The sequence below is a fragment of the Rhinichthys klamathensis genome, unplaced genomic scaffold (assembly GCF_029890125.1).
Source record: "Rhinichthys klamathensis goyatoka isolate OS25496 unplaced genomic scaffold, OSU_Roscu_1.1 h1tg000230l_1, whole genome shotgun sequence".
NCBI lineage: Eukaryota > Metazoa > Chordata > Actinopteri > Cypriniformes > Leuciscidae > Rhinichthys > Rhinichthys klamathensis.
The window spans coordinates 2,056,381-2,084,000 of record NW_026606754.1 but is presented as its reverse complement, the minus strand read 5'-3'; the positions used below and the strand labels follow the sequence as shown (position 1 = coordinate 2,084,000).

The 27,620-nt window shown below is 39.6% G+C and overlaps 1 protein-coding gene across 4 annotated transcripts in view; it reads right to left on the bottom strand.

Moving 5' to 3' along the window:
• gria3b (glutamate receptor, ionotropic, AMPA 3b) overlaps nucleotides 1–27,620 on the bottom strand; it is a 180,644-nt gene that overhangs the window by 17,050 nt on the left and 135,974 nt on the right. For all 4 annotated transcript variants that reach the window (XM_056265210.1, XM_056265211.1, XM_056265209.1 and 1 more), the window contains exons 11-13: nucleotides 26,144–26,517; nucleotides 21,081–21,279; nucleotides 659–906 (exon numbers count right to left, since the gene is read on the bottom strand). In XM_056265210.1, the coding sequence (XP_056121185.1) occupies nucleotides 659–906; nucleotides 21,081–21,279; nucleotides 26,144–26,517 (821 nt within the window). The remainder of the gene's footprint in view (nucleotides 1–658; nucleotides 907–21,080; nucleotides 21,280–26,143; nucleotides 26,518–27,620) is intronic.

Here is a 27,620-nt window from a genome sequence, read left to right as displayed (position 1 = left end):
TACTACTGAGAGTCAATTATAGATAGTCAGAATGGTTGAAAGAGCACAATTTGGTTAAGAATTTCACCAATATGAAGGTAAGAGACGCTCAGAGCAAAGAAAGTGTTAAATAGTCAAGGTGGCATGGAGGGTTACGCTGTCTCAAACTGAAGTGTGCGGGATGGGGACATTGTCATTGAGAAGAAAAGTAACAACAACAAACATCATGCAATTAACATTCGTCACAAGTGACAGCGCAGCTTTTACAAGCTAAATTGAAAAACCGTTGAACTGTTAAATTAAAAGTGACAACACGACAGTCAGGAAGGACAGCCACACGAGACAGCGAGAGAAAGATCGAAGGACAAGAAGGACAGCAGAGAGACGGGAAGGGACGCAGACACACACGCACACAGATGAGAAATGATTGCCGCTCGAAATGATAAAAATCTGGTTGAAAAACTGGAAAAGAAGACAAACATTTAAAGAAGAGAGCACTGATCAGAAGCATCATTGTGAATCAAATAACAATCAAAATGCATTATACCGTTACCTCTTTGTCATAATAGAGGGGGTTTGGGGAAGGGGGGGAGGGGGGAGAGGAAATGACAACACAGGACATCAGGGTAGGTGGAATACTATAACAACATGGAGAATATTGTTATATTATTCCACCCACCTTAATGCTGAGCCTTTGGGGGTCGCCACACCATAGCCTTTAGAGTCCAGATTGCCGCCCACTTTCATGGTGTCGCAGGGCTTCCTCTGCTCAATGTATTCGTTCATGGTGGATTCGAGAAGAAAGGCGAATTTGCCCTTCGACTTTCGTACCCGTGCCACTCCGTCAGGCGTGGTCTTGGCGAAGACGGAGGGCTCGGCCGATTTCATGTACGACCACATTTTTTCGTACACGGCTATTTTGGAACGCTGTGCGAGGGAGACAAGAAAACACATACGGTCGTGTATCATTACACATGAAGTGCACAACGGTCATGTCACACAGCAAAATCATACACAATTACAGACATTGTAAGGAGACCCTCGTGTCACGATTCGATACATATCACGATACGATATTATTGCGATACTTTCAAGACATGTGATAAAAGGTTAAAACAAAATGTACTGTTGATTAAAATGGTAAATTTGGTGTTACATTGTGTGTGTAAATCAAGCGGCAACATTTTAATCTGAAAAACGAAGCCTACCCGGAAGTGCGAAAAACTGCAATACATCGAAAATCCGCTAGAGGGAGGTCCCAAAACGGAGCAAATATCCATAGACCGCATTTTAAAATGTCCGTTTTCACAGCATAAATTTATATGTTTACATGTTGGTCCCATGGACTTTTATTGTATTTTTGGATAGGTCCCGAGTGCCTGACAACTGTGAGGGGGGTGAATTTTTTTATAACTCGGTAGTTTAGATCGTATTTAGATATAAAATGTATGACAAATAAGCGTGTGATTGACAGCTGATAACGGGCTGCGCCGAGTGGACTTCCTGAAATTTGACGTCTCGGCCATGATCTGACACAACACATCATACCACCTCTGTATCCTTTCTGAACATTTGTATTTGAAATATCGTAAGATTTTCCAAGATGGCGCCGCCCATACCCCCCATAAACGGCCTCAAAACCGTTCTTCAGAAAATCTATGGGTGACGTCCCAGACGCTTTGTCCATATTTTTTACAGTCTATGGTGTAAATGAATAGTCTTGGACTCGGTGCTGAAACCCAAAGCACAGGACAATAGAGACACCAGAATAACAATATTCATGATTCTGAAGATGAAAATACTGGATTATTTTAGATGAATATTCTTGTGCTGTCACTGACTAGATATATTTAAAATAACGTAGGACACTTTTTACTGGTAACATCAGACATTTGGCATTATCAGGACACACAAATATTCCCTCATTGCATTATTATACATTATATTCAACATTATATATAGTAGTTTAATGTAGTACTGACACTAAAACTCTGAAAACTTGAATTTTTTCTCACACAGAAATATTCATTTTGGGTGAATTATAAAATGTACCGTTCTACATTTGATCTTGCGATCATTTCTCAAATGTGCGTATGTGAATAATATTGCATTTTGCACACTGTTGGCTTACACTAATGAACTGAAAGCTGCATCTCCTCCAACACACAGTCAGTGTTTTCACCTACTTCTTGCACTCGAACTTGAAAAGATTACATTTGGGTTAGAATAAAACCCGATCTTTTCTTAAAATCTTGTAGCCCATTTTTAGATTACTTTTGGATAAAACACCATTTTAAATGCCGCCTAATAATATCATTAACATATAAAAGAGCTCCAGTCAACGTCCAGTGCTTTACTTGTTAGATTTCCAAACTCCTGCAGTTCTCCGACTCTCTGCCACGAGGGAAAGTGTGTACGTCTGCTCAGACTCTCATCTTCCACGTAAAAGACTGCTTTTATAAATAAGAAAGCTGGAGTGGATTTTAGCGTACACACACTGTAAGATCAAATCTGGTCATACGCACGTTTAATTAGTTCACGGCTTCAGATCTGACTGCCCCCGCCTCTGGCTATGTGACAGTTGAGTGTCCAACATTCACACTTTTTAATTCATTTGAAGTGTACTTTTTCTTGTGGGAATTTTCAGTGTGAACACACTACTCCCACTATTTATACTATAAAACGGCAAAGAAGAGTGCATAAGTACGCAAACTAGGAAGCACATCCAGTGTATTAGCTTTGTATATATACAAATTCAATATCCAATTGTGTGAATGTGAAAAAGAAGCGAACCAAAACACTTTGCCTTCACAATGCACGCTCTCCACCTTTGTCCTGAACGGGGAAATCTGCACATAACTGGCATTTCTGCTCTCCTGTGTCAAATTAAAGTCATTTTATCCCTTAAAACTCACCTTTGATCACCAAAATGACATATTTAAAGGGATAGGTCACCCAAAAATGAAAATGCTGTCAGTAATGACTCTCCCTCATGTTGTTCCAACCCCGCAAGACTTTCGTTCATCTTCGAAACACAAATTAAGATATTTTTGATGAAATCTGAGAGCTGTCTCACTCCTCCATAGGCTGCTATTGTAATTGAAACTTGCCAGCCCAGAAAAGTTATTAAAGACATCGTTAAAATAGTCCGAGTGACTACAGTGGCTCAACTTTAAGTTTATCAAGCGACGAGAATACTTTTTGTGCACAAAATAAAACGACTTTATTACATACCTGTCAACATTTGGTTTTCAAAATCCGGGAGATTTCTCCGGCGGGGGCGGGGGGTTTGTACAACTTGTAACGACTGGAAATAGGGTGTGGCCCCTTTAAGAGCTGTGCGCTCCCTGTTTGTACAACTTGTAACGACTGGAAATAAGGTGTGGCCCCTTTAAGAGCTGTGCGCTCCCTGTTGAACTGTCGGCAGTATTGTATTGTATAGCCTTGGGCCTCGAACACCCCTTTTACTGTCTATGCGAACACCCCATGTATGCGGGTAATTTCAGTTTGATGCTAATTTTTATCTTATTTTGTTTATTAAGTAACGATGTGGACGGTAGAACGTGTGACAGACAGTTAGGCTACACAAGTTCGATTTGGGAATAAAGTGCAACTCGTGAGATGCCAATCGCCTCCGTGTGTCTGTCTGGCCTCTGCATGCAATAACTTCAGTTGTGAGCTATCCCTAATCTTCCTGAAGCAACACGTTACAAACTGTACTTGAGTTTCATTGCGGGGACACCACCTTTACCTGCCATCATGTCTATCGGCTCGCTTTCGGGTTAAACTTTCCGCGACTGCGCAACTGGGTTATAGGTTGCCAGGTTGAGGTGACAAACGGGTTGAAATTGTAAATGGTCTCTGGATTGTGTGAATATAATGCATTTAATACAATCTGGCAACTGGTCAACATTAGACAAACATATTGGTCCGATTATTCATAAAGGAGTTTGGGCCATGCAAATTACGGGAGTTTCCCGGGAAAAATAACAAACCGGGAGGGGTCCGGGAGATAGGGCTAAAAAACGGGAGAAACCCGGGGAAAACGGGAGTGTTGACAGGTATGCTTTATTACTTTATTCAACTTTATTCACTCAGAGGCCCACACAGAAGAAAATTAATAGTTGAATAAAGTTATTATTTTTTTTATTTTTGCACACAAAAAGTATTCTCGTCGCTTGATAAACTTAAAGTTGAGCCACTGTAGTCACTTGGACTATTTTAACAATGTCTTTACTAACTTTCTGGGCCGGCAACTTTCAATCCCTTAGAAGCCTATGGAGGAGTGATCCAGCTCTCAGATTTCATCAGAAATATCTTAATCTGTGTTCAGAAGATGAACGAAAGTCTTACGGGGTTGGAACAACATGAGGGAGAGTAATTACTGACAGAATATTCATTTTTAGGTGACCTATCCCTTTAACTATTTAACTAATGTTGTATTTAAATGTATTTTAGTTATCCCTGAGATAGTGCTGAGGTCCGACCAAAGATACACACGCTAAAGTGGAACTATTGCAAGTATACTTTAGGTACACTTTAAATATCTTGCATTTAAAGACTAATAATATACAGAGATCATACTATCCTCACTAATTGTGATATTAAACATATTGTAGGCTTAATATTAAGAAATGTGCATTGTGCAATAAAGAAGTACTCCAAATAAAGTTTAATTATAATATTTATATCAGTAAGTGTCAAGTGATCTGCCAGTAAATATGTTAATGGATTTTGTAGTATACTTAGTGTGAAATAAATGTATTTTAAATACATTTTCGAATAGTTTTCTTCCGCTTGGGCTGCCCTAACACAGATGCGTCCGGTTTCATCGAGTCCGTGTCTGAACTGAAGGTGCAATAACTGCAGAATTATTTAATGCGTCAAGGGGAACATAAATAATGACAGCGTGTGCCAACATAGACAACCGCATCAGCAGAAAAGTCACAGCGGTTCCTTCCAGAGCACCAACGGGAACAGATGGGCACTTCGCAGGACCGTTGCTAAATGGCACAATAATAGAGCCTTAAAAATCACCAAAGAAGTTTATGGCAGGGCTGTTTTTCAGAAAGCACTCGTGTTCAGCGCCAAAACACATCTGGTGAATGGAGGATTAAACCTGGGCAACTGAAAGAAAAGTGTCCAATGGCTTTTCCTACATCTGGACTAGTTTGATGTTTAAATAAAGTCAAAGGACGCCTTCAACCCATTGTGTCTGTTGGAAACTGTTAAATGCGATGGTGGATGTGCAACGTTATGTGCCGTTTTATCATGGGAGTCGTTATATCAAATGATTGTTATGTGCGGTCATACACGAGCTGAAGAATATGAGGCTGTTTCACTGCTGTTCCCTCGTCAGATTCCCTCATATACACATCTAGACTATATAATAAAGACTAAGATCTTCATCGTCATTATGTAATCACCCAACTCTTATGGGATGTTCTGGAGATAAAGTAGAAAAAGAAAAAGTGCAAGCTGAATATATACGTTACATATTACCTTGGGTAACAGGGTTGAATGCCTGACAAATCCAGTCAACACTACAATTTGTAGAAAATGGGGCAAATTGTCACTTCTTGAGTTTCACAGATTCAATTTTGCTACCGTTCATGCTGTTTATTTCATAAAACATATCCCTCTCCAAAGAAACCAGTATTGTTTTGCTAATAACGGGACACTAATTTGTAGACAGGTGCCGTCTATTATCTGTATTCTTCCTGACACGGATTCATTTAGAGGAAGATCTGAGGGCGAAACCGAGTCAAAGCCAACGAGGTCACAGCTGGGGACTCCAATCACATTAAATATAGTGGATTTTTATCATTCTAAGTCATAATATGAGTGTTATTAACTGTGAATCAAAACAACTGCTGAACACAAAGCCCACAGTGTCCACCTCACTGTTTCTATTCATAATGGATATAACCATCTGTAATTAAACCGCTATCAAGTGAGACGAGCATCAAGCCTGATAAACAACCGAGTTATCATGAACACACTCGGAAAGGTGTTGTGCTACCGACAGAACTCGATAATTAGACCATATTAATAAACATCACATTTTACTATTAGCACAATACATATTGTATTAATGAGTAGCATGTCAATAGAGGTAATTCACTCTTTTATGTCATCATGTATTAAATATAGCCTATTTACTTTAAATGTAATATTGAATAACACAACAGTCAAAATGACAATCAAGTACTTTAGTGTGTTACTGCTTTAGTATGTTAGTCAACACACCAAAATAAGCGTAGACAGAATGATTATTAAAGCACAATGATATCAAATGTACTTTTAATTTGACATTATTACTTTCCGAACACACAAAGTTAAGAAACAGTCCTGTAAGTGTACTCTATTTAAGTGTACTCTTTTATTTCAGTAATATATTTAAGAGCACATTCGACACAAGTACACTTCTTTTTCACACGGGGACCATGTAAATATCAATTTTTGTACCATGACAATAAGAGTTTTATCTGATACATGCTTACATCATGATGTGAGGTCAAACCTACTGTAATGGGAAGCGTTTAAACCTTCCTTCGGCGAGACAGTCCTACAATAGCAATTTGGGTCAAAAGAGAGTTGTTGCTCTGAAACTGTCTCCATTCTACTTCAATATGTCACTTCAGCTACTGAAGATGTGGGAATAAACACTCGGATAGAGGGCGACTGCTCCTGACCGACTGCGAGAGTGACGTGAAGTCGAAAGCTCAACCGTCCTCGACTCCCTTCAGTTTTGTGGAGCATTACCGGAGCCTACATTGTGCCGAGCTAGGGGTCATATCATTCAGCTCGCCAAATGAAAGTGTCACCGCACTGCAGACGCACAGCCTAGCATATAAACTTCACATTAGAGCCACTTGGAATGGAAAAGAAAGTGTTTACCGCTGCTCTTGCTCTGCAGGGCCATGAGAGGTTCAGGAAGACAGTAGTTTTTAGAGCAGAGTTAAACAGCTCTCAGTGTGAAGACGCGAGTCTCTTCTGCTGCTAAAGTCTGCTGTCTCCAGAGCCACCGATGCCCGACAGCTTGAGGATCTTTTGTGTTGTGTTAGGATATCATATTCTTCAACGGCTCTCTGCAGCATCAAAGAACCAAGAACCCTTTTCGGCTAAATAAGGTTCTCGAGTTGGTTGTACTGCAGGGTTCTTTAGAGAAAAGTTTCCCATTGAATAGGTGTCAATTTATTCATTCAAATAGACATACAGATACATAGATCAGATATTTTAAAGTCCAGTTTTACATGTTGTTTATATGTCTATGTGGTGTTTTTAATATGCTTTAAGACAAACCATGTGTAAATTCATAAGTCGACAGCATTGCTGAGTATTTTCTGCTTAAAACTGCAGTGAACCAAAGACAGTCTCAAAAACACGGTTTGAAATCGCTGGTGTTTCTGACGTCACAAACGACCTTGTAACCAATCAGATCAACGTGTGATCGTCAACCAGTGGATCTCTGAGCTGAGTGAGTGAGTGGAGGCGGGGCTCATTTGCATATTCATATAACCGCGTATACTAAATGAGGCAAGGGTGTCGAGTTAAGGTCTTTGCACACCGAAATTTTCGCACGTTAAAAAATAAATACGACCTCGCATTGTGTCAATCCCGTTTACACACTGCGTCCGAAACTTTCGTCCGTCATAAAAAAATTCGGATCGGGTTCAATCTTCGGTGTTTTTCGGATACGTAGCATTTTGAGAGGTGTTTTGACAATACAAGCGAACGGCAAATCCAGAACTGTTCAGGATCAACTGGCCCACGGAAATTGGTGGACTTGTTTTTAATATGTGGCTCCAGTATCGCTAGCAAAGCATCAAACTGAGCCACTGACATCCTGAAGTAAACTTTGAATCTCTCGGGATAATCCCGCAGCTCCTTGATAAGGAGGAGGAACTCGCAGTCTCAGGATTGGACGATGGACCCAATATTCCCTCTCTTTTTCACTTTTTAAGAAGAGAGAGGACAACTAAATCATCCTCACATTTTGTATCGTTTTCTTAATTTTTTCCGCAACGGATTAATACGCATTTGACTCAGTGTGCAAGGTACGGAGCCCCCTAGTCCCACTTTGTCAAAAAAAATTATTATAACTATCTCGTGGCCTCAAGATAAGTAACTCGTGGCCTCAAGATAGAGATACTATCTTGAGGCCACGGGTTACTATCTTGAGGCCACGGGTTACTATCTTGAGGCCACGAGTTACTATCTTGAGGCCACGAGTTACTATCTTGAGGCCACGGGTTACTATCTTGAGGCCACGAGTTACTATCTTGAGGCCAGAGTTACTATCTTGAGGCCACGAGTTACTATCTTGAGGCCACGGGTTACTATCTTGAGGCCACGGGTTACTATCTTGAGGCCAGAGTTACTATCTTGAGGCCACGAGTTACTATCTTGAGGCCACGGGTTACTATCTTGAGGCCACGAGTTACTATCTTGAGGCCACGAGTTACTATCTTGAGGCCACGAGATACTATCTTGAGGCCACGAGTTACTATCTTGAGGCCACGAGTTACTATCTTGAGGCCACGGGTTACTATCTTGAGGCCACGAGTTACTATCTTGAGGCCACGAGTTACTTATCTTGAGGCCAGAGTTACTATCTTGAGGCCAGAGTTACTATCTTGAGGCCACGGGTTACTATCTTGAGGCCAGAGTTACTATCTTGAGGCCACGGGTTACTATCTTGAGGCCACGGGTTACTATCTTGAGGCCACGAGTTACTATCTTGAGGCCACGGGTTACTATCTTGAGGCCACGAGTTACTATCTTGAGGCCACGGGTTACTATCTTGAGGCCACGAGTTACTATCTTGAGGCCACGGGTTACTATCTTGAGGCCACGAGTTACTATCTTGAGGCCACGAGTTACTTATCTTGAGGCCAGAGTTACTATCTTGAGGCCACGGGTTACTATCTTGAGGCCAGAGTTACTATCTTGAGGCCACGGGTTACTATCTTGAGGCCAGAGTTACTATCTTGAGGCCACGGGTTACTATCTTGAGGCCAGAGTTACTATCTTGAGGCCACGGGTTACTATCTTGAGGCCACGAGTTACTATCTTGAGGCCACGGGTTACTATCTTGAGGCCACGAGTTACTATCTTGAGGCCACAAGTTACTTATCTTGAGGCCAGAGTTACTATCTTGAGGCCAGAGTTACTATCTTGAGGCCAGAGTTACTATCTTGAGGCCACAAGTTACTTATCTTGAGGCCAGAGTTACTATCTTGAGGCCACGGGTTACTATCTTGAGGCCAGAGTTACTATCTTGAGGCCACGGGTTACTATCTTGAGGCCAGAGTTACTATCTTGAGGCCACAAGATAGTTATAATTTTTTTTGACAAAGTGGGACATGGGGGGCTCCGTAGCAAGGTTTCTGTGCGTGCCGAATTTTTAGGATGACGAATACGAAATAACGCATATGAAAATTGCGAAGGGACCTTTACACTCAAGCTATTTCAAGGCATGGAGAAATTCTTTCAAAGAATAAACGCTTAAATATGTCATTTTGGTGATCAAAGGTGAGTTTTAAAGCATAAAATCATTACCAAAGCGAGACTTCAAATTGGAAGCCAGGGCTAAAATCACTTGAAATGACCATGAATCAAATGAAATGACCATGAGCCAAACAATGCAAAATGTAATATGTTTGTACATGTATTTATCTGAACAATATATTTTTGGACAGACGATAATCATAACAACACGGCTCTAATACTGCTCTATTATTGGTGTAATAATCTATATACAGTAGCTGTATGTCCCACACATTGCAGGCTGCTTTCATCATGCTCCTCTCTCAGCCTCTCCTCATATCTGTCCTCACCATGAGCTTATTATGGTGCTGTTCACATCCAGCGCATATCTCCCGCTCCATCTCTCTCTCCACTGCAGCTTTACTTCTGAATCATTGGGTTTGGAGACGAAACATATTTCTCCCGAGTGCCCAATGCTTTTTCTGCAGTGCACTGCTTGAGTTGTTGGAAGCTTTACTCAGTGTATGTGTGAATATCGTTTCATTAGATAACAAACTATTTGAAAAAATGTCTGGTAAGAGTTATTTTATTTATTAACTCACAACTGTCAGACATATCAGCCTGTGTCTTCTGGAGTTTTTGCCAGAAGGTCCTGAACGTTCAATCCATGAGGTGCATTTCATTTCATGGCTAGGCATATTGTTCTGTATAATGTATAAGGTTGAGTTCCCCTCACCCATAATTCCTCAGCTGTGAAAGTGTTTTCCTGCTTTGGGCAAACATTCTGGATGCAGCTTGTTGAGTTATGCATGAAATATAGGGTTGGATTAGAAATAATATATATGCTCTGAGACTTCCTGAGCTTTTCCTGCACACTCAACATTCATTTAGCATTCAATTGTTGTAACCCGTATAAAAGTTAAAAATACATGGAAGGAAACAGAAGCATAGCCTGACCTTTCGGTGTGGTCTGTCCAGTCCAGAGCACTGTTAGTCAGTCAGTGTTTTCATATCATGTATTTTAAACGTTTATACATGTTACAACAATTGCAGAGCCGCGTGGATAGTGTTGGCAAAAATCCGTCATTAGCGATATGGCACGTCCTAAAGGATGCTCTTCATTGTGGTGTTCAGTGAAGCGCTACTGGGAACCATCACACTGTAATGTGCTTTTTCCAGTTTTACTCTCTATGGTCACACTTTATTTTAGGTGGCCTTAACTACTACTGTATGTACTAATAATAAATACCCACAAGACTATGCACTCCTACATTTACTGCTAATGCGTTTGAGGCATGGTTGGGTTTAGGAGGAAAGGTAGGGTTAGGGTTATAGGGGTTAAGAGTAAATGGTTGTGTTACAGTCAGGGGTAGCGTTAACAGCGTAAGTACAACTGTTTATTAAATGCAAGTACTTTCAATGTAATTAAAAAGCACATAATTAGTAAGTATATTATATCTAATGGTTAAGTGCATAGTAGTTAAGGCCATCTAATATAAAGTATAACCCACTTTATGTTAGGTTTATGTTTGTGTTTTCTGTGGTTTTATCCCGTGCCCTTTGTTCTCGCTTCTCATTTGTTGTCATAGTTACTGATTTGCTTGGCCTCATTGATTCTGTTCACCTGTGTCTCATCTAGTTTCCTTTGTTAGCCCTGTGTATTTAAGCCCTGTGTTTTAGTCACTCCTGGTCGGTTCGCATTTATATGTAGTGTGGTTTGTGTTTTTCCTGTGTTCCTACTATTTATTCTCCAGCAATCACCTGTAAGTTTAGTTTATTTAAATAAAGACTATTTATGTTTAAGTCTTCGTGTGTTGATTCTTCAGAAGTCTTCTTCTTCAGAAGAACCGACCCAGATAAGAATATGGAGCTAGCAGCTATCCACTCACCCAAAACATTATCCTCACCTCATATTTGTCACACAGTGTCAATTTAGACATTTAGGTCATTGATTTCCCAAGGGCACACAAACAGAGATTGCCATGACATTTTTGGACATGGTGCCATGCCATTACTGTTGAGAGAAAAAAAGGACTAGGTAACACTTTATAATAAGTACACAGCAACAAAGCACTTAAAAATAATTTGCAAACTTTAGTTAACTCATAGTTTATCAATTGTAGTTGCAACATTGTTAATACATTAATAGGCTATATACAACTAGTGAGTTCTGTGTTCATTGTCACTAATAAACAAATTATTATTGTTTAATTAGCTCAGATGTAAAGAGAGTTAAATAATATTTTTCTATCCTTTCTATCTAACTTGTTGACCATTTACCTTATTTTAAAACAGTAATATGCTTTCACTTTAAATTAGGTCATGGAAATACTGCCATTAAGTGCTTTAAACCTACCTTTATTAGACAATTAATAGGAAGTAGGGGTTTGACGATACACTTATAGCTCACGAGACGAGATCATATTTTAACAATATTTTTAAGAAATCTTCAACGACGACATATATGAGTGGACATATGTAACTATACATATATATTACATATATAACTATATGTAACTTTGCAACTACATGTCAACTAACTCCCATTAGACTGTTAATAGAGTGTAAAGTTAGGGTTAGGGATAGTAGAATGTCTGTTGAGGAGCATCACAATAAAGTGTTAGCAGATATTAAGCAGACACTCTACTAATACTCTGTTGACTGCTAGTTGACATGTAGTAGCAAAGTTCCTTTTAGTTAGTAGACCGCCTAAAGTGGACTATCAAAATAAAGTGTCATCAATTGAAATTGTGTGTATGAGTGTTGAATGTGGTGAGGCGAAGGCATGTCCTGAGTGAGTCAGCTGCTTTTCTTTATGTGAGAAACAGATGTGAGCACCTTGAGAAGATATTGATCAAGGATTACATGCTATCCACAAGCGCATCTCACCGCCTGCACACTTTCAATAAAACTGTTTGTGTTTTAGAGGAGAATAAATATATATCAATGTCAAAAGAATCCTCTCCATTGTCAGTAGGACAAACTGAATGACACTCTGCTGTTTGAGATTTTGACAATCTCTCCATTGCTCTAAAAACTGTCAATGAAGAATGGCATTTTAACAGCATCAGCCGGCTCAGCGCAGGAATAACCTGAACCAACTCTCTCAATCATTACAGATTCCTCAGGGCCAGAGGCACAGTGATGGTTTTAAATATTAAAAAAGAGTTCATGCACCATATCTGCTTTTAATAAATGTAATATTTCATCTCGTCAGGGAGACAGCTTTCAGTTTAATGTGACTCGACCATCCATACTCGATAAGATAAGCCTGGAGTATGCGAGTGCTGTTCTGTTAAAGGGCCGGTATGTAGAGTAAAGAAACGCTTGTTATTAGCGACACCGGTGGCCATTAAGTGAACTTAAAGCAGCTTACTGCTCGTGCTCGCACTCGTGTATATTTCAGACTATATACTTTATAGATCTGGCTATGTGAGACTATAGCTTGAATTAATCCCTTTTTACATTAAGGCAACAAACACATAATGTACAGTTCATAATTATTTTCCATAAATATGCCAAAGATTCAAAATATACTAGGAAAGATAAATGATGTGTGGAATCAGTGGATTTTAAAAGTGAAAAAAGTCTAAAAATTTAGATTTTATTCTATACGAAATTAACACATTATTACAGTAATTCTAATCAATTATTAAATTCCACAAGCAATTTATTGCATTACATCAATGGTTTTTTACAAGTCTAATATTTATAATGCATGTATCAGTATGTTAATATTGACACATTCTCCGAGTGCAGTTGAGCTCAAAACACCATTATTCACTGACAACATTAATTGGAAATGTTGAGTAAACCAACAAAATAAATTATTTTGTAAATAATAAACTTGGGGGATGTGTCAAAGAGGATGACATATGTCTTGCTCCAAATGTTTCGGATGATTTGAAACATCCAGCTGTTCTCTGCCGTATGGCTCTAATTAAACAGGAATGTGTTTCCTGAAAACAGATCTAAAATAGAGCTTGAATCTCCATTAATCAGGATTTTTTCCCTCTGTCAGGTCTCTGTAATCTTAATTAAAAGTCCCCTGGAATTGCCGTTCACACATGTCACTGGAAATCTGAGAGCTGTAGAGGGTAACTGGGACACTCATCATATATAATATCTGAGATCCCAAAACCCCTCGGTTGTCGACTTTGCAAACCTCATTTAAATGACATCAAACACACACCGCCAAACAAACCTGAGACCGACGGGGCGGTGAACATCCCACCCGATGGATGTGTGTGTAGAGCGAGCGGGATAAGTCTTACAGTATCACGAAGATAGTTAATTTCAGCCCTAATTGCAATGTCAGTCTCGATGTGCTCATGGATGTATTGCTTACTTTATTCTCAATATCTTTCAAGTGTACTTTTTGACCCTCTAGGCCGCTTTTCATTACGCACAATTTGCAGGCCCAGGTAAAGCCACTAATTAGGGTTTTTGAGCTGACCTCTATGGCTATATGTGGGATTTGATTAGACTACTGAGACGCCTGGCTTCAGTCTGACAGCTCAGGCTAACTCAAGGTTGTACAGCAATCATCTCCATTGACTTAATGACTGCTTCATCAAAAAGGGATGTATAATGCAGACCAAACTCACTTTGTTAGCTAAAAGAGAAGAATTTCCCTAACAAGTAGGTGTGGGAAAGAAATGGTTGCAGCTCTTGGCAGAGCTAATGTTCCTCTTTGTTTTTCCTCCAACAACAAGCTCCAGGTGGCCACCCTGCTGTAATGAATTTCCATGATCCAAGCTTACTTAACCAGTGAAGCTGGTAAAGCTACACTACTAAACTTGGAGACGCCAAGATACTAGCATACTAGCTGTGCCAAAAAGTTATTGCTGTATCATGTTTGAAAACAATGCACCACCTATACTAAACCCGACCCTAAACATAACCAATAGTGTTAAAGACATAGTTCACTTAAAAATTAAAATTCTGTCATCATTTACTGCCTCAAGTTGTTTCAAACCTGTATGAATTTCTTTCTTCTGCTGAACAAGAAGATATTTTGAAGGATGTGGGTAATCAAACAGTTGATGGACCCCATTGACTTCCATAGTAGGAAAAAAAAATACTATGGAAGTCAATGGGGTCCAACTGTTTGGTTACCAACATCCTTCAAAATATCTTCTTGTTCAGCAGAAGAAAGAAAATTCATACAGGTTTGAAACAACTTACATTGTGATTCTATTGTGACCCTCGTTCATGGGACTCGTACCTGAGCGCTCCACATCTCTAGTGCACTCCTGTACCACGTGAGCTACCCTGCAAGTTTACTACAGTAATACGTCTTGCACATGGAGCTGATTTGGAAATGTCAAAATGTATGAATAGGTACGTTTTTTGAGTTTTAGAGAGGAATGTTTTTCCAGTGACCCGCGGGGTTTTAGGTGGATGTATGAAATAAGTTTCCCCTAAAATTCACACAGATAACCTAGCCAGTAAGTCAAGGTTTGGGTGGTTAGCATAGTCTAGATAGTGTAGACCTAGCCTGACTCCACCCTCCTAAGTACTTCCGCTCAGTTTTCATTTTCCTTCAGTACTACGTCTGGGTTTGTGGTGTATTCTTTGGTTTTCTCCAGTCAATTTTTTACCGGTCCAATCAGCGAACAGAGAGAGTGGCTGAGAACGATGGCGTTGATGTCGTGCGCTAGTTTGAGTGGTTTGAGTCGTCATATGTCACGACCAAACGTTAGCGATTGATATGGCAGATCCAGAGTGACTCTGGGCAGATCCAATAGTTTTAAACTTCACCAGAGTACCCGCCTACAAGGAAGTTAACGCTTGTCAATGGAGCGAGGCCAGACTCTCTGTACAAATGAAATGTACGAGAGTCTGGTGGGACCAGGCTAGTGTAGACCCTGCTTTCTCTGTTGATGGTGTGGTAATTTGTGAGGTTGAGGATCGACTCAGAGGAAGGCAAACCAGAACAGCTTCTCTCAGATAGGTCGTTATAATTGGTTCACATAAATCAAAAACAAAAAAAGGAGGGTTCTCTCTTTTTGTTTTGCAGTTCAACAAAAGTTATAGGCTCCAACGGCCTACCCAGGGCAAAAAAATACACACTTCAACTGAGAAGAGTGGCTGCCTCTGAAATCACATACTGTCTCGAGTAGGGACTTATTTTGTAATTAAGTAATTACTTCATTAACTGCTAAAAAGGATGGTCTATATAGTATGAATGTGTGTAGTATATATGAATGTAATCTGGATGTACTACATTCATCTGGAGATGCACAGATTACAATTTTCTAGGCCGATTCCGATTTCCGATTTTTCTTGAGTTTGACCTGCCGATACCGATTTCCTTTTTTTAAACCACTTTAGTACAGCACACACAAATATTCATTTTCTATCTTCTCTTTAATAGAACATTTTGCATAGAACATTTGTTTTAACAGATAATCGCTATAAAATAGGACTATATAAATTACTCCTGGTGTGGGAAATTCACACACATCTAAAGTGCAGTGTTATGGAAGAACCATTTCCTTTTCACATCCAATATCCAACTAAAACAATTTGATATTTAGCAAACTAAACTTCTGTATGAAAACAGGTAATGGAAATAAAATAATATATAAAAATAAAATAAATATAGCCTACCCTTGCAGTATATATTTCTCAACACACACACACACACACACACACACACACACACACACACACACACACACACACACACACACACACACACACAGGCCTATTGCAATCACTTGTACATCAATGGCAAGTTATATTTCTCAAACAGTTTTTCTCTCTGACACATGTCCAGCCAGGCTAAACAGGACAAGTGGAGCATATGCAGGGAAACAATTGGGAATAAAAACAAGTTATTTTCTATAAATATTTTTGAGTCTTAATTTTCTTTTCTGACATAGCCTGGCTACTTCAGTTCTTGTTAAAACACACCAGACGTGCAAATTCTGTGCATTTTGGGCACTTTTGGGGTGAAATCATATTTATTTTGTCCATCAAAAGTATGCTTTCACTTTAATTGAGCGCGAGCAGAATAGACTCGGCGCTGAAACCCGCGCTTCACTGTTGCTCACGCGACGCTCCTGCTTGACGCTCACGCGCTGCTCCGACTCCCGGTGTGAATGCACTCATTGATTAACATGCACGCCGAAGAAAAAAAAAAAACCCTGCTGCTCACGCTTGCGGTGTGAAACGGTCGTAATTCATTCACGAGGTTTCCTACATGTGTGTTCCGTGTGCACGTGTGATGCTGATGTTGCGCGATGTTAATCATGCGGCGCCCGAGTGCATTTGACCGGTATAAAATCGGCATGTCAGACTGACCGGCCGGTCGCCGATCATGGCCGATCATGTGAAAATCGGCCGATTCCGGTCACCAGCCGATCAATCGGTGCATCTCTACATTCATCATGACCTACAGCGTTAGTTGCGTCATTTCACCGTCATTCAGAAATCCTCTCCCGTGGCCTCATGGGATAGTAAAGTGTCTATGGTATACACACTTCAGAATCTCACTGGAAGTAGTAGGTCATCCGGGTACATTTTGCCAAATCCTTTATGAGTACTGTGAATTCGGACATCCTTCTTCTGTCACATAATTTTTACTGTCTACTGTATAGTAGGGAAGTTTGCGATTTTGGATGCCGCCAGTCTCTTTTCACCAGGCATGGTGTCTCCAGTGTTGGGAAAGTTCACTTTCTACATGAACTAGTTCAAAGTTCTTAAAATGAACTAGTTCAGTTCATAGTTCATACTTCACAAATTTTAAAATGAACTAGTTCAGTTCATAGTTCATACTTCACAATTTTGAACTAAGTTCACAGTTCCAAAAATTAACTATTTCATAGTTCTTTTTTTCCATATGTTGCCATGAGCTATTTTTGTTTTTTTAATTATTGCCAGCCCATATACAACCACAGACAGAAATTATTTAATCTGCGGGCAAAGTTTGCACAGAAATGTACGATTTTTCCCATCCTCACCAACCTTGTCATAAAACTCGTTTAAATGATCATACGACGCCTCCTCGATGCTTTGTCGACTACATCCTGGTTTTTGTTTTGATGAAGCGTCGCATGCGGCGGCCGCGGTGCGACACTGGTGGCTGGTGTTGCCAGAGCTGGTGTTGCCAGATTGGGTGTTTTTTTTCGCTACATATTAAGGCCTGTTTACGGTGTGTTTTAGCTGGGTTTTCACCTGGAAGGCTCTATAGAAATCTGGCACCCTATTGAACGAAGTTAAACTAAGAGAGCGTGCGTTCACAGACACCAGAATGAACGCGTTCACAGTAACGTTCATCAGGCAGTAATACAGTACGTTCAGTTCATGTTCGCCCAAAATATGAACGAGTTCATGAACTATCGTTCAATGAACGCGTTCAGGCACAACACTGGGAGTCTCCTACATTAGCAGAACTTATGCCGCGTTCCAGGCAACCTGTAACCCGTGTTTTTCCAACCTTATACCCCTGAAAGTGCACTGGAACTGCAGTCAAACCCGTGACTTCCCACCCGTGAACTCGTACTAGATCGATGTACTCCCAGTTACGACCTCTGACGTCACATAGCCCGCGGAACCATACAAAACAACAATGGTTTGTTTACATCTAGCTACCACAATTCCTTGCGCTCAGGTGGTTTGGCGTGACTGGCCTGGAACGCTACAAAGTCGTGAGTCGTGGTTTGAAGTCGTGATTTACGTGCTCAAAAACCTGCCTGGAACGCAGCATTACAGTAGCCCCTGGTTAAGTGCCAGTTTGGGGATTGTAGTTCTCTATTGTCGGCCATCTTGTAAATGTCCTCAACGCATGAGATTCTGGCAGTTGTAGTTTAGGTGGAAGGCTGCCAACCACATTGCTGGGACGTACCTCCCATGTAATTCACGACCTCTGGTGATGCCACAATTGGCAAATATATCATTATATTATGGCAAGTGAGTTTTTGAGGGCTCTTAAAATGCCAAGCAGCTGCACTGAGATAAGCAGCAGTGTTGAGCTGTAGCTTTGCTAAAATCATGAAGCTTTAAATAGAAATTAATTAGTACGGTACCACTGGCAAACACTACAATTATCTTGCACTACTTCAACGATTATGTTGAAAATGTTCTGTCGGTTGTTTAGAATAAAAATATAGTGATGTCCATTTCGTGAATGAATCACTTCCTTGCAATGAATTGAGTTGGTTAGCAAAGTCTCAGTCAGTTTGTGATTCAGTGTGAATCATTCGGACAGCTCACTCACTCACTCACTCGGATTTATTTGGAGTGGTTTCTCATGTCGTAAAACAACAGGATCCAAATGAGTGCTGGATGAAGTAGATATTTACCCTCAATCCACTAATACAAAGTCTGCAAAAGTATCGACTCTCAGGAATGAAGGAGGTCTTTATCAAGTTCAACCCCCGCATGTTCAGCTTGTTCATGACTCTTAAATTGAACTCTTGAACGTGTGAATCAAAATTTAGTACACAAAAGCACTACAAAGAAATTTGCGAGTGCACTACTGTCATGTGAATTCACAAAAACACATTTATTTTGGGGAAATAGGGCTGGACTGGGACAAAAAATCGGCCCGGGCATTTTGGCCCAGACTGGCCCACTATATAGCCTAACACAACCGAACTTTGCACGCCCTTGAATATGTATACCAACTCCTATTAAAACCACTAATGCCATAAGTGAATAGGAGTGAGTAAGAGTTAACCGATGAAAATAACTACTAAGTTGAACTATACTCCACAGTGATGAATCCTAAAGAAAGCTATAAGCTGGGATAGCAATTTTCCCACAGGATTTTGGGAAATCTGTGGTGAGTGCACCTCTGTCCCTCTAGGGGGGTTCGGGGGCATGCTCCCCCGTAAGAAAATTTTGTGCTTTTTAATGTTAAATTCATCAATCTGGTGCACTTTGAGAGTTAAAAATAAAGAGCTCCAACCCATATTCAGTGTGCAAATTGAACAAAGAAAAACTCAAAACTCTTTTAGTTGTGATATAGTGTCTGTCTACATTAAACTACTGCATAATAATAGTTATAATATTAATCCCATGGCAGTAATAGCCATATGTTGTAAAACAAATGCACTGAAAAATAAAAGCAACTTTCATAATTAGTTTCGTACTAATTTCTATACAGAGATAAGCACATGATCTTTTATTTTGACGGAAACGGCATCAAGCTTTTATTTTGAAGAAAAATATGGTTTACAAACTCATTACTCATTATTGTCTCATTACAATTCTAATAAAATGCGTAATCGTCAAATATGCAGATGTGTAAATAATGCGTAACTGGGTAGTGGGTTCCTACATAGCCTAATGGTGTGTTCACACCGAACGCGAATTTAATTATTTGGGCGAGTAGATTACATACAAAGTCAATGCAAAGACGCGAATAGACGCATCATTAGCGCCGGGCGTTGCGAATGACTAGAATTGTGCGACGCGTTTGCCGCGAATGTCTTCCGCGCAAGTTGAAAAATTTGAACTCGAGCGAATGTTCAAGCGTCTAACTAAATGCGATAGACGCGTATTTGACGCTCTATTCGCGTTCGGTGTGAACACACCATAAGTGTTGTTGTGACAGTAGCCTAGTTCTGCTTACCACAGTTCTCTGCACTCACTCATCTCTCTCCTTATCCTCCTCTATCCTCATCAGACACTTGAAGGGCCTTTGAAGTTTCTTTTTTCACGCTATTCCTCTGCACATTCCTTGCGGTTCTTCTCCATCGCTCTGACTATTTTGACAGATACACACTGACACTGCTCGCTCACTCAGAGCTCAAAGGGGGAGGAGTTTAAAGATGTGATTGGACCAGCCCAGTGTCAATCAAGAAAATAACCAATGGGCCGCTGATCTACGCGTTTCATCATGCGCCGGTCTGTGAGAAAAAGAAAAACCTACGCTGACTTTTTTGTCCAATGCATTACACCGGCACAAAGATCCCAGAGCCGCCAATTAAACGAAACTAAACGCAATGGGCCGCCGATATACGAGTTTTATGGGCCGTTCAGACAAAAAAAAAAAAAAGAAGTATGAGATGTATCGGCCCACAAAGCACGTCGGCCCACCGGGCAAATGCCCGGTATGCCCGATGGCCAGTCCAGCCCTGTGGGGAAATGTTTTGCTTGTAAATTGTGATTGTACTATGAGTCTTTAAAACAATCGTCACTTAGTTTGTTATTTCATCTAATGTGACATTTAGAAATGTTAAATGTGGCCCTAAGTGTGTCTAAATCATTTTTGGTGCCACTGTATGCAATTCAACTGTCATGCTGGGACGTGAGCAAAAAAAAAAAAATGTAAATGATAATTAAAAGAAAGAAATGGCACGACAAATGGAAATCTTTTTTCTTTGAGTTCTTTGTGATTACTGCAACTCGAAATGATTTCCATTACACGAGAGTAGATGTTAAACCTCATGCTGATTTGTACTGGGCTTTCGCCAAGATAAGCACAAACTAAGACTCTCTCCATCCATTTACGCTTCTATCCATATGGTGATGTGAATCTCCTTCTGTCCGGCAGCAACTGAAGGATGGATTCTGATCTGAAAGCTTGCACAACCATTGACGTTTGATGCATTTTGAATCATCTGAAGATCAATGCGGGAGTGTGGGAGACTCACCCTAAAGAACTCTTTGGTTGATCCCGAGTCCAAGGTTCCGTATGCGATCTCAGTTTGTTTGGCCAGATCTTCAGCGCTCTCTATGGGAGAGACCATCCTCTCCACTGTGAGGAAAGCAGCCAGGTTAGCCGTGTAGGACGAGATTATGATGAGGGTGAAGAACCACCAGACGCCTCCCACTATTCTGCCCGATAAGGACCTGATGCGCAAACACAAACATTCAGCCTTTGGATACTTTCCTGATGTGCAAACACGCTTGTAATCAATATATCAACCTCACAAACATGTATTTCTGTATGTACAGTGAAACGGTCACCGTGATTTTGCCAAGTGAGACATATTTTGTTGATCCTGGAACAACATTCCTGTATGAAAACGTAGTTCTAACACTATACCCCCTAAACCCAACCCTACCCATAACTTCTAAAATCAGAGGGAACAGTGAATAACACTGATGTAAACGCACATTGGTTGTAAACCTAAACTTGACATAAACTGTAATATTGTCCCTCAAATCTAATTGGTTGATTGGAATGTTGTTCCAGGATCAACAAAGATGTTGGAACACATTGAACACAGATTAAACTAATTGCCATTTTCTTGTATTGGTGATTGAAGCCTAGCCCAAGTTAAAGGGATAGTTCACCCAAAAACTATCATGTCGTCATCATTCTCTCACCCTCATGTCATTCCAAACCCAGAAGACTTTGGTTAATCTTCAAAACACACATTCATATATTTTTTTTAATGAAACCTGAGAGGTTTCTGTCCCTCCATTGAGGTAACCAAAACTTAGAATATCCAAATATTTAGTTAGGTTTTTACTCACATCTTAATGCACATACATTGAGTGCATCATATATGGTAAACATGGATACCAACCAGGGGTGCATTTCCCCAAAACCATAGTTGCTAACTAAGTTAAACTAACAATGCAATTTCCCATTGCCAACCAACTAAGTTGCTAACAGGTTAGCAACTATAGTTTTGGGAAACGCACCCCAGGTTTGTTCTAGTGAGTGACACACACACACACACACAAACACACACACACACACACATACACACACACACACACACACACACACACACACACACACACACACACACACACACACACACACACACACACACACACACACACACACATGTTGGTGCAACAGCATTATGAGGACTCTCCATAGGCGTAATGGTTTTTATACCGTAAAAACTATATATTCTATCCCCCTACACTGCCCCTATCCCTAAACCTACCCATCACAGGAGACATGCAGCATTTTTAATTTTTTAATAAAACATTGTTTTTTATGTTTTTTAAGCCATTTGATTTATGAGGACTTTTGAAATGTCCTCATAAACCACCCATAAGTTGTAATACCAGTGTAATACACATGTCATTATACAAATTTGTGTCCTCATAAATCACATAAACCAACTCACACACACACACACACACACACACACACACACACACACACACACACACACAGAACCTTCTGTGTTTACTAAATGCATATGCGTGTTGATCATTGTTTAGATGTAAATAAAAGCCTAAATTAAATCTGTTCATGTAAAGCGATAATGTCTCTTCAGAAGCATCGGATTAAACAGCTCGATTCATATGGGTTCGTTTACCGGTGCCTTTATGAGCTTTTTGGATCTTTTCAATTTTGGTTAACTGGACTTTCAATGGAGGAACAGAAACCTCTAAGGTTTCATTGAAATGTCTTAATTTGAAGATCAACCAAAGTCTTATGGGTTTGGAACGACACGACGGTGAATACATGATGCAAGAATGAGCGTTACTTGAGTAACTATCCCTTTAAGCCGAAAAAAACCCCCCATTAGATTAGGAAATGTGTTACAAATCAATTTAAAATGATTTTGGTGAATTTATAGAGGACGAGATTGCAATGTCAAAGCGTTGCGTCTCATTCTTTGAACAAGTGGTTGATCATCTCTATTCTGCTCTATCAAATCATCTTGTTTTATTTCTCACGTGCACGTCTGCTGTATTTGTTCTACGTTCATCCACTTCGTTTAGATACAGAGAAGCATTTTTTTTCCAAATGCAATATATTCAGATGTAAGCGTGTAGTTTTCTTGCCTTGGGCTGAATGTAGGGCAGTGGCCTTTAGAAGACTGTATTCACTCGCAACCATCCAGGTTTGAGAAATACTCACACAGAATGCAAATAACAAGTAGAAACTCTAGTGGACTTATGTACGTACTATAATTATTGCATTTTAAAATGAACACGACTTTTAATAACAATGTAGAGCCATTTGAAAACTAGTCTGCAGAAATACAGTCATGTAAGATGTAATAACCAATCAATGCTGTATAGTGTTCCACATAACTAGTGTTGCCAAATGCTGGTTAAAAGCTCCAGGCAGGATTGCACTGATGGGAAAAGAAAATTAAAATCTATCTAGAGCAAAAACTACACATAAGTGTAGTTTTAGAATTAGTATGATAGCGTAACATTAGATGTGAAACTCGAAACATTAGAATATCTTGCAAAAGTTCATTTATTTCAGTAATTCAACTTAAAAGGTGAAACTAATATATTATATAGACTCATTACATGCAAAGTGAGATATTTCAAGCCTTTATTTGTTATAATTTTGATGATTATGGCTGACAGCTTATGAAAACCCCAAATTCAAAATTAGAATAGTGTAAAAATAAAAAATAAAAAAAGGTTTTCATATTAGTTTCACCTTTTAAGTTGAATTACTGAAATAAATTAACTTTGCACGATATTCAAATTTTTCGAGTTTCACAGTCTGTAATTAATATGAAATTCAGATTCCGAGTATATTGGCCTTCACCTCAAGTCACTTCTACTTAAAACTATACAAAATTAAAATTTCAATCAATTAATGTGCCATCTTATGTCACAGCAAATATGTAATTTATTGAGATATTTTGAATATGTTATATAATATCTGATATTGACAAATTTATGAATCTTTTTTTTAATTGAATACTCAATTGGCAGCCGGCAGTGGGGAATATAAGGGACTCTGAAAAATGATCTATGACAGCGAGCCGCACAACGCAGACATTATTAATCAACTTCCTGCTGTTAAACGGAGGAACAATGTGAATAATCATACATCTCCGTCACAGATGCCTACAAAGTGCTGCGGTAGGACTTCTCACACACAAAAAAAAAGAGACATTCATAGAGAGAGCCAAATGAGAATATGTTGCTCAGCTAATCCTTTACAGAAGAACAAATTAAAACTAGAGCTGTGTCTGCATATTCTTTCAGTCGTGAAATACTGGAATTAGCCTCAGAATTAGAGCTGTAATGTGTTTAATGTGCTCTGTTGGTAAAGTCCCTCACAGAAGCGCTTGTGTCACTGATATACAGCACTGAATCACCACATTCATGTACGTATGTGCATGAGTTATCACGGTAACACTTTACAATAAGGCTCATTAGTTAATGTTTTAACTAACAATGAGCAATACATTTGTTATAGAGTTGAACATTTTTCACAGAAATCTAAAAAAGAGGTACACACAAAAGCAGGTTTGTGAACACTGATGGTCTTACAGAGTCTCAGCTTTCTTTTGTTATTGTGATTTATTATAATTTTTTTGGTTATTGTTTTATTAACCTTTGGCCAGAAGCCTGTATGTGGAGCATCGGCTGCTTGAAATTGTAGCAATGTTTCTGCATTGTCCCTGCTAAATAAACTAATAATAAAATAAAAATACAGTATTCATCAATCTTTGTTATTGTTAGTTGATAAAAATACAGCTGTTCATTGTTTGTTCATGTCAGTTCACAGTGCATTAAGTAATGTTAACAAATACAAGTTTTGATTTTAATAATGCATTAGTAAATGTTGAAGTTAATATTAACTAAGATTAATAAATGCTGAAGAAGGATTGTTCATTCTTAGTTCATGTTAACTAATGAACCTTACTGTAAAGTGTTACCGTTATCACATATTTTGACAAATGAATTCCCATAGTCTTGTGTTTTTGATCTAGAAAATCCCAGATTTCCAATCTGGTCTGACGTCGTATTGAAAATCTGGGGTGTTTTTCAGTCAGGACCCAGTATTAAAAGTGTCTGTTCGGCCCAAATGGACCCGAAGCATTTACATATATATATATTTTTTAAATCATAGCTTTATCGGAATGGTCCGAAATTCGGTGACTTTGTTGGTACTTGGTATATGAACACCCCAAAAAATTTAATGACAGGATTTGAATAGTCTAAGTGGTTGTAAAAAAAATTGTCACACTCAGGACCTTCGGGTCCAAATGGACCCCCATAGGAAATGAATGTGAAATGTGAAAATACAGAGTTTTTTTTGTGCGTACAATCTACAAATCAGTCACGATCCAGAAAAAAAGCACACAACAGTGAAGGGGTGAATCTATAAAACATCAAGAGTGCAAAACAGACACATCCACACACACACACACACACACACTTTTATACACACACACACTTTTATACACATACACACTAATAAATTCAGATTACATATGGGTTTTGAATTTTTAAAATGCTCAGTGTGTCCACCAGATGGCATCCATCTCATTTCAAAAATTGCTTTCATGAGGCCTAGGCTTGACTCTAAAATGAAATACAGCTTTAAAAAAAAAAAAAAAATTCTATTATATTCAATGGGGAAAAAATGGGTCATAATTATTGCATTAATATTAATTATAAATCATTTTTATTTTTGAAATTATCTCAAAACACCAAAAAAGAAAAGATTTTTTTAAATTAAAATTATGATTTAAAAAAAAAAAAAAATGAATCCTGCCCTTTGGGTCCATTTGGACCCGAACACCCCAAGTGTGACTGTTAAACGAACAACCCCAGAGGGTTAAACGAGTGTCTGTTCGTTGAACTGTGCAAACTGAATTAGCCCATACTGGGACCAAGCCATTTATGGCCGATACTGCGGCCAATTCAGACAATGCCAACATGGAAACCATGGACAAACCCATCAAGCCCACATCATGCTACATTTGCCCCCATCATGGCTGGGTGGACACCTTTTTTAAGACTATAAAGAGGCACCAACCTTGGTGAGATATCACAGCCCTGCTGCATGAAGGCCCCAAGAGAGAACCACAGGCTGTTAAAAATCCCAAAGTCATTAGGCGGGTCTGGAGGGGTCTGGGGGTCTTTGGCTTCATCAGTCTCATCCAGGTGCCACTCGTACGGGCTAAAGCGGCTCACGAGGAACAGCACCACACTGACGCCGATGTAGGCGAACACGATACACATCCAGATCTCGTATGCCAGAGGGTCCAGGAAGGAGAACACACCCGGCTTGGACTTCTGGGGTTTCTTGATCATAATGGAGATGCCCAAACTCATGAAGGGCTTCGAAAAGTCAATGACTTCCTCTCGCACAAGCGTGATTGTTAACGGTGCGACGGCTATATCTGCTCTCTGGAAAACGGGGACATAAACAAAACGTGTTAGTGCAGAACACGCAGCAGTGCAACACACAAGCAATGCAATATTACTGTATATTTGCAGATGTTAGCAAGGAATTCGTTTCTCAGAAGGAAGGCTAGGATGCAAATTCACTTCAAGCTGTATACTGCACAGGGTCATAACTCTTTCCCCGCCGCTGACTGAATTTATACGCTAGGTGGCGCTGTTACACAACTTCTGAAAGGGTAGAGAATTTCCAGATCAAAACAAAGGCAAACAAAGTAGCAGATACAAGCGCTAAAAGCATTGCTTATGCTTGGCCCCCCTAAATTTGGAATCGTATAATGACACCAAACAACTTTGGGTGCAATGCACAATTTGTCCTATGGGTGGCAGTAATGGGGAAATGATTTGTTGTTAAGGAACTTTTATGTCAAGAGGAAATTCCTCAAAGCGAGACCTCGCACTTTAGTTGAGAAGGAGCTTCACATGTTCATCAGAGGCGAGCTACCATAGATATCCATAATAAAGGCTAGATGTCTTAGGGCGGAGTCTCTATCATCATCACCGGCGGCCATCTTGTCACAGGCAAGCTTTCTGGCGGGCTCTGCGGTGCCTGATGTAAGATGAGTGATCAGCACGAACATAAATACTCTTATCTCGTTGAAATCTTGACGGATTTACAAACGGTTTGGTTTCTTACAAACGTTATTAACGTGGCTATAATTCTGGATGATTATTTATTGATGCACTTATTTTTCATAAGTATGCAGTGTCATAACTACATCTCTGACGTTTATAACAAACCAAACCGTTTGAAAATCGGTAGAAAATTGAGCAAGTTATGGTTATTTAAAAAGTACATGCACCATTAAAACACAATGTTACGAGTGAGCGAGCTGCCTGTGACAAGATGGCCGCCAGGTGCGGACGTCGACCTCCATTGGCCAGCAGCGCGGACGAGACATCGAGCCTTTATTATGGATATATCTATGCGAGCTACACCAACCAAAAAAAGATACAAGTAACTTCAATATTTTGAGTATTGAATCCAAGCATGCAAATAATTTGAATTTTGAAGAATGTGTTAATGTGTTTGCACGGAATCGCTGAAT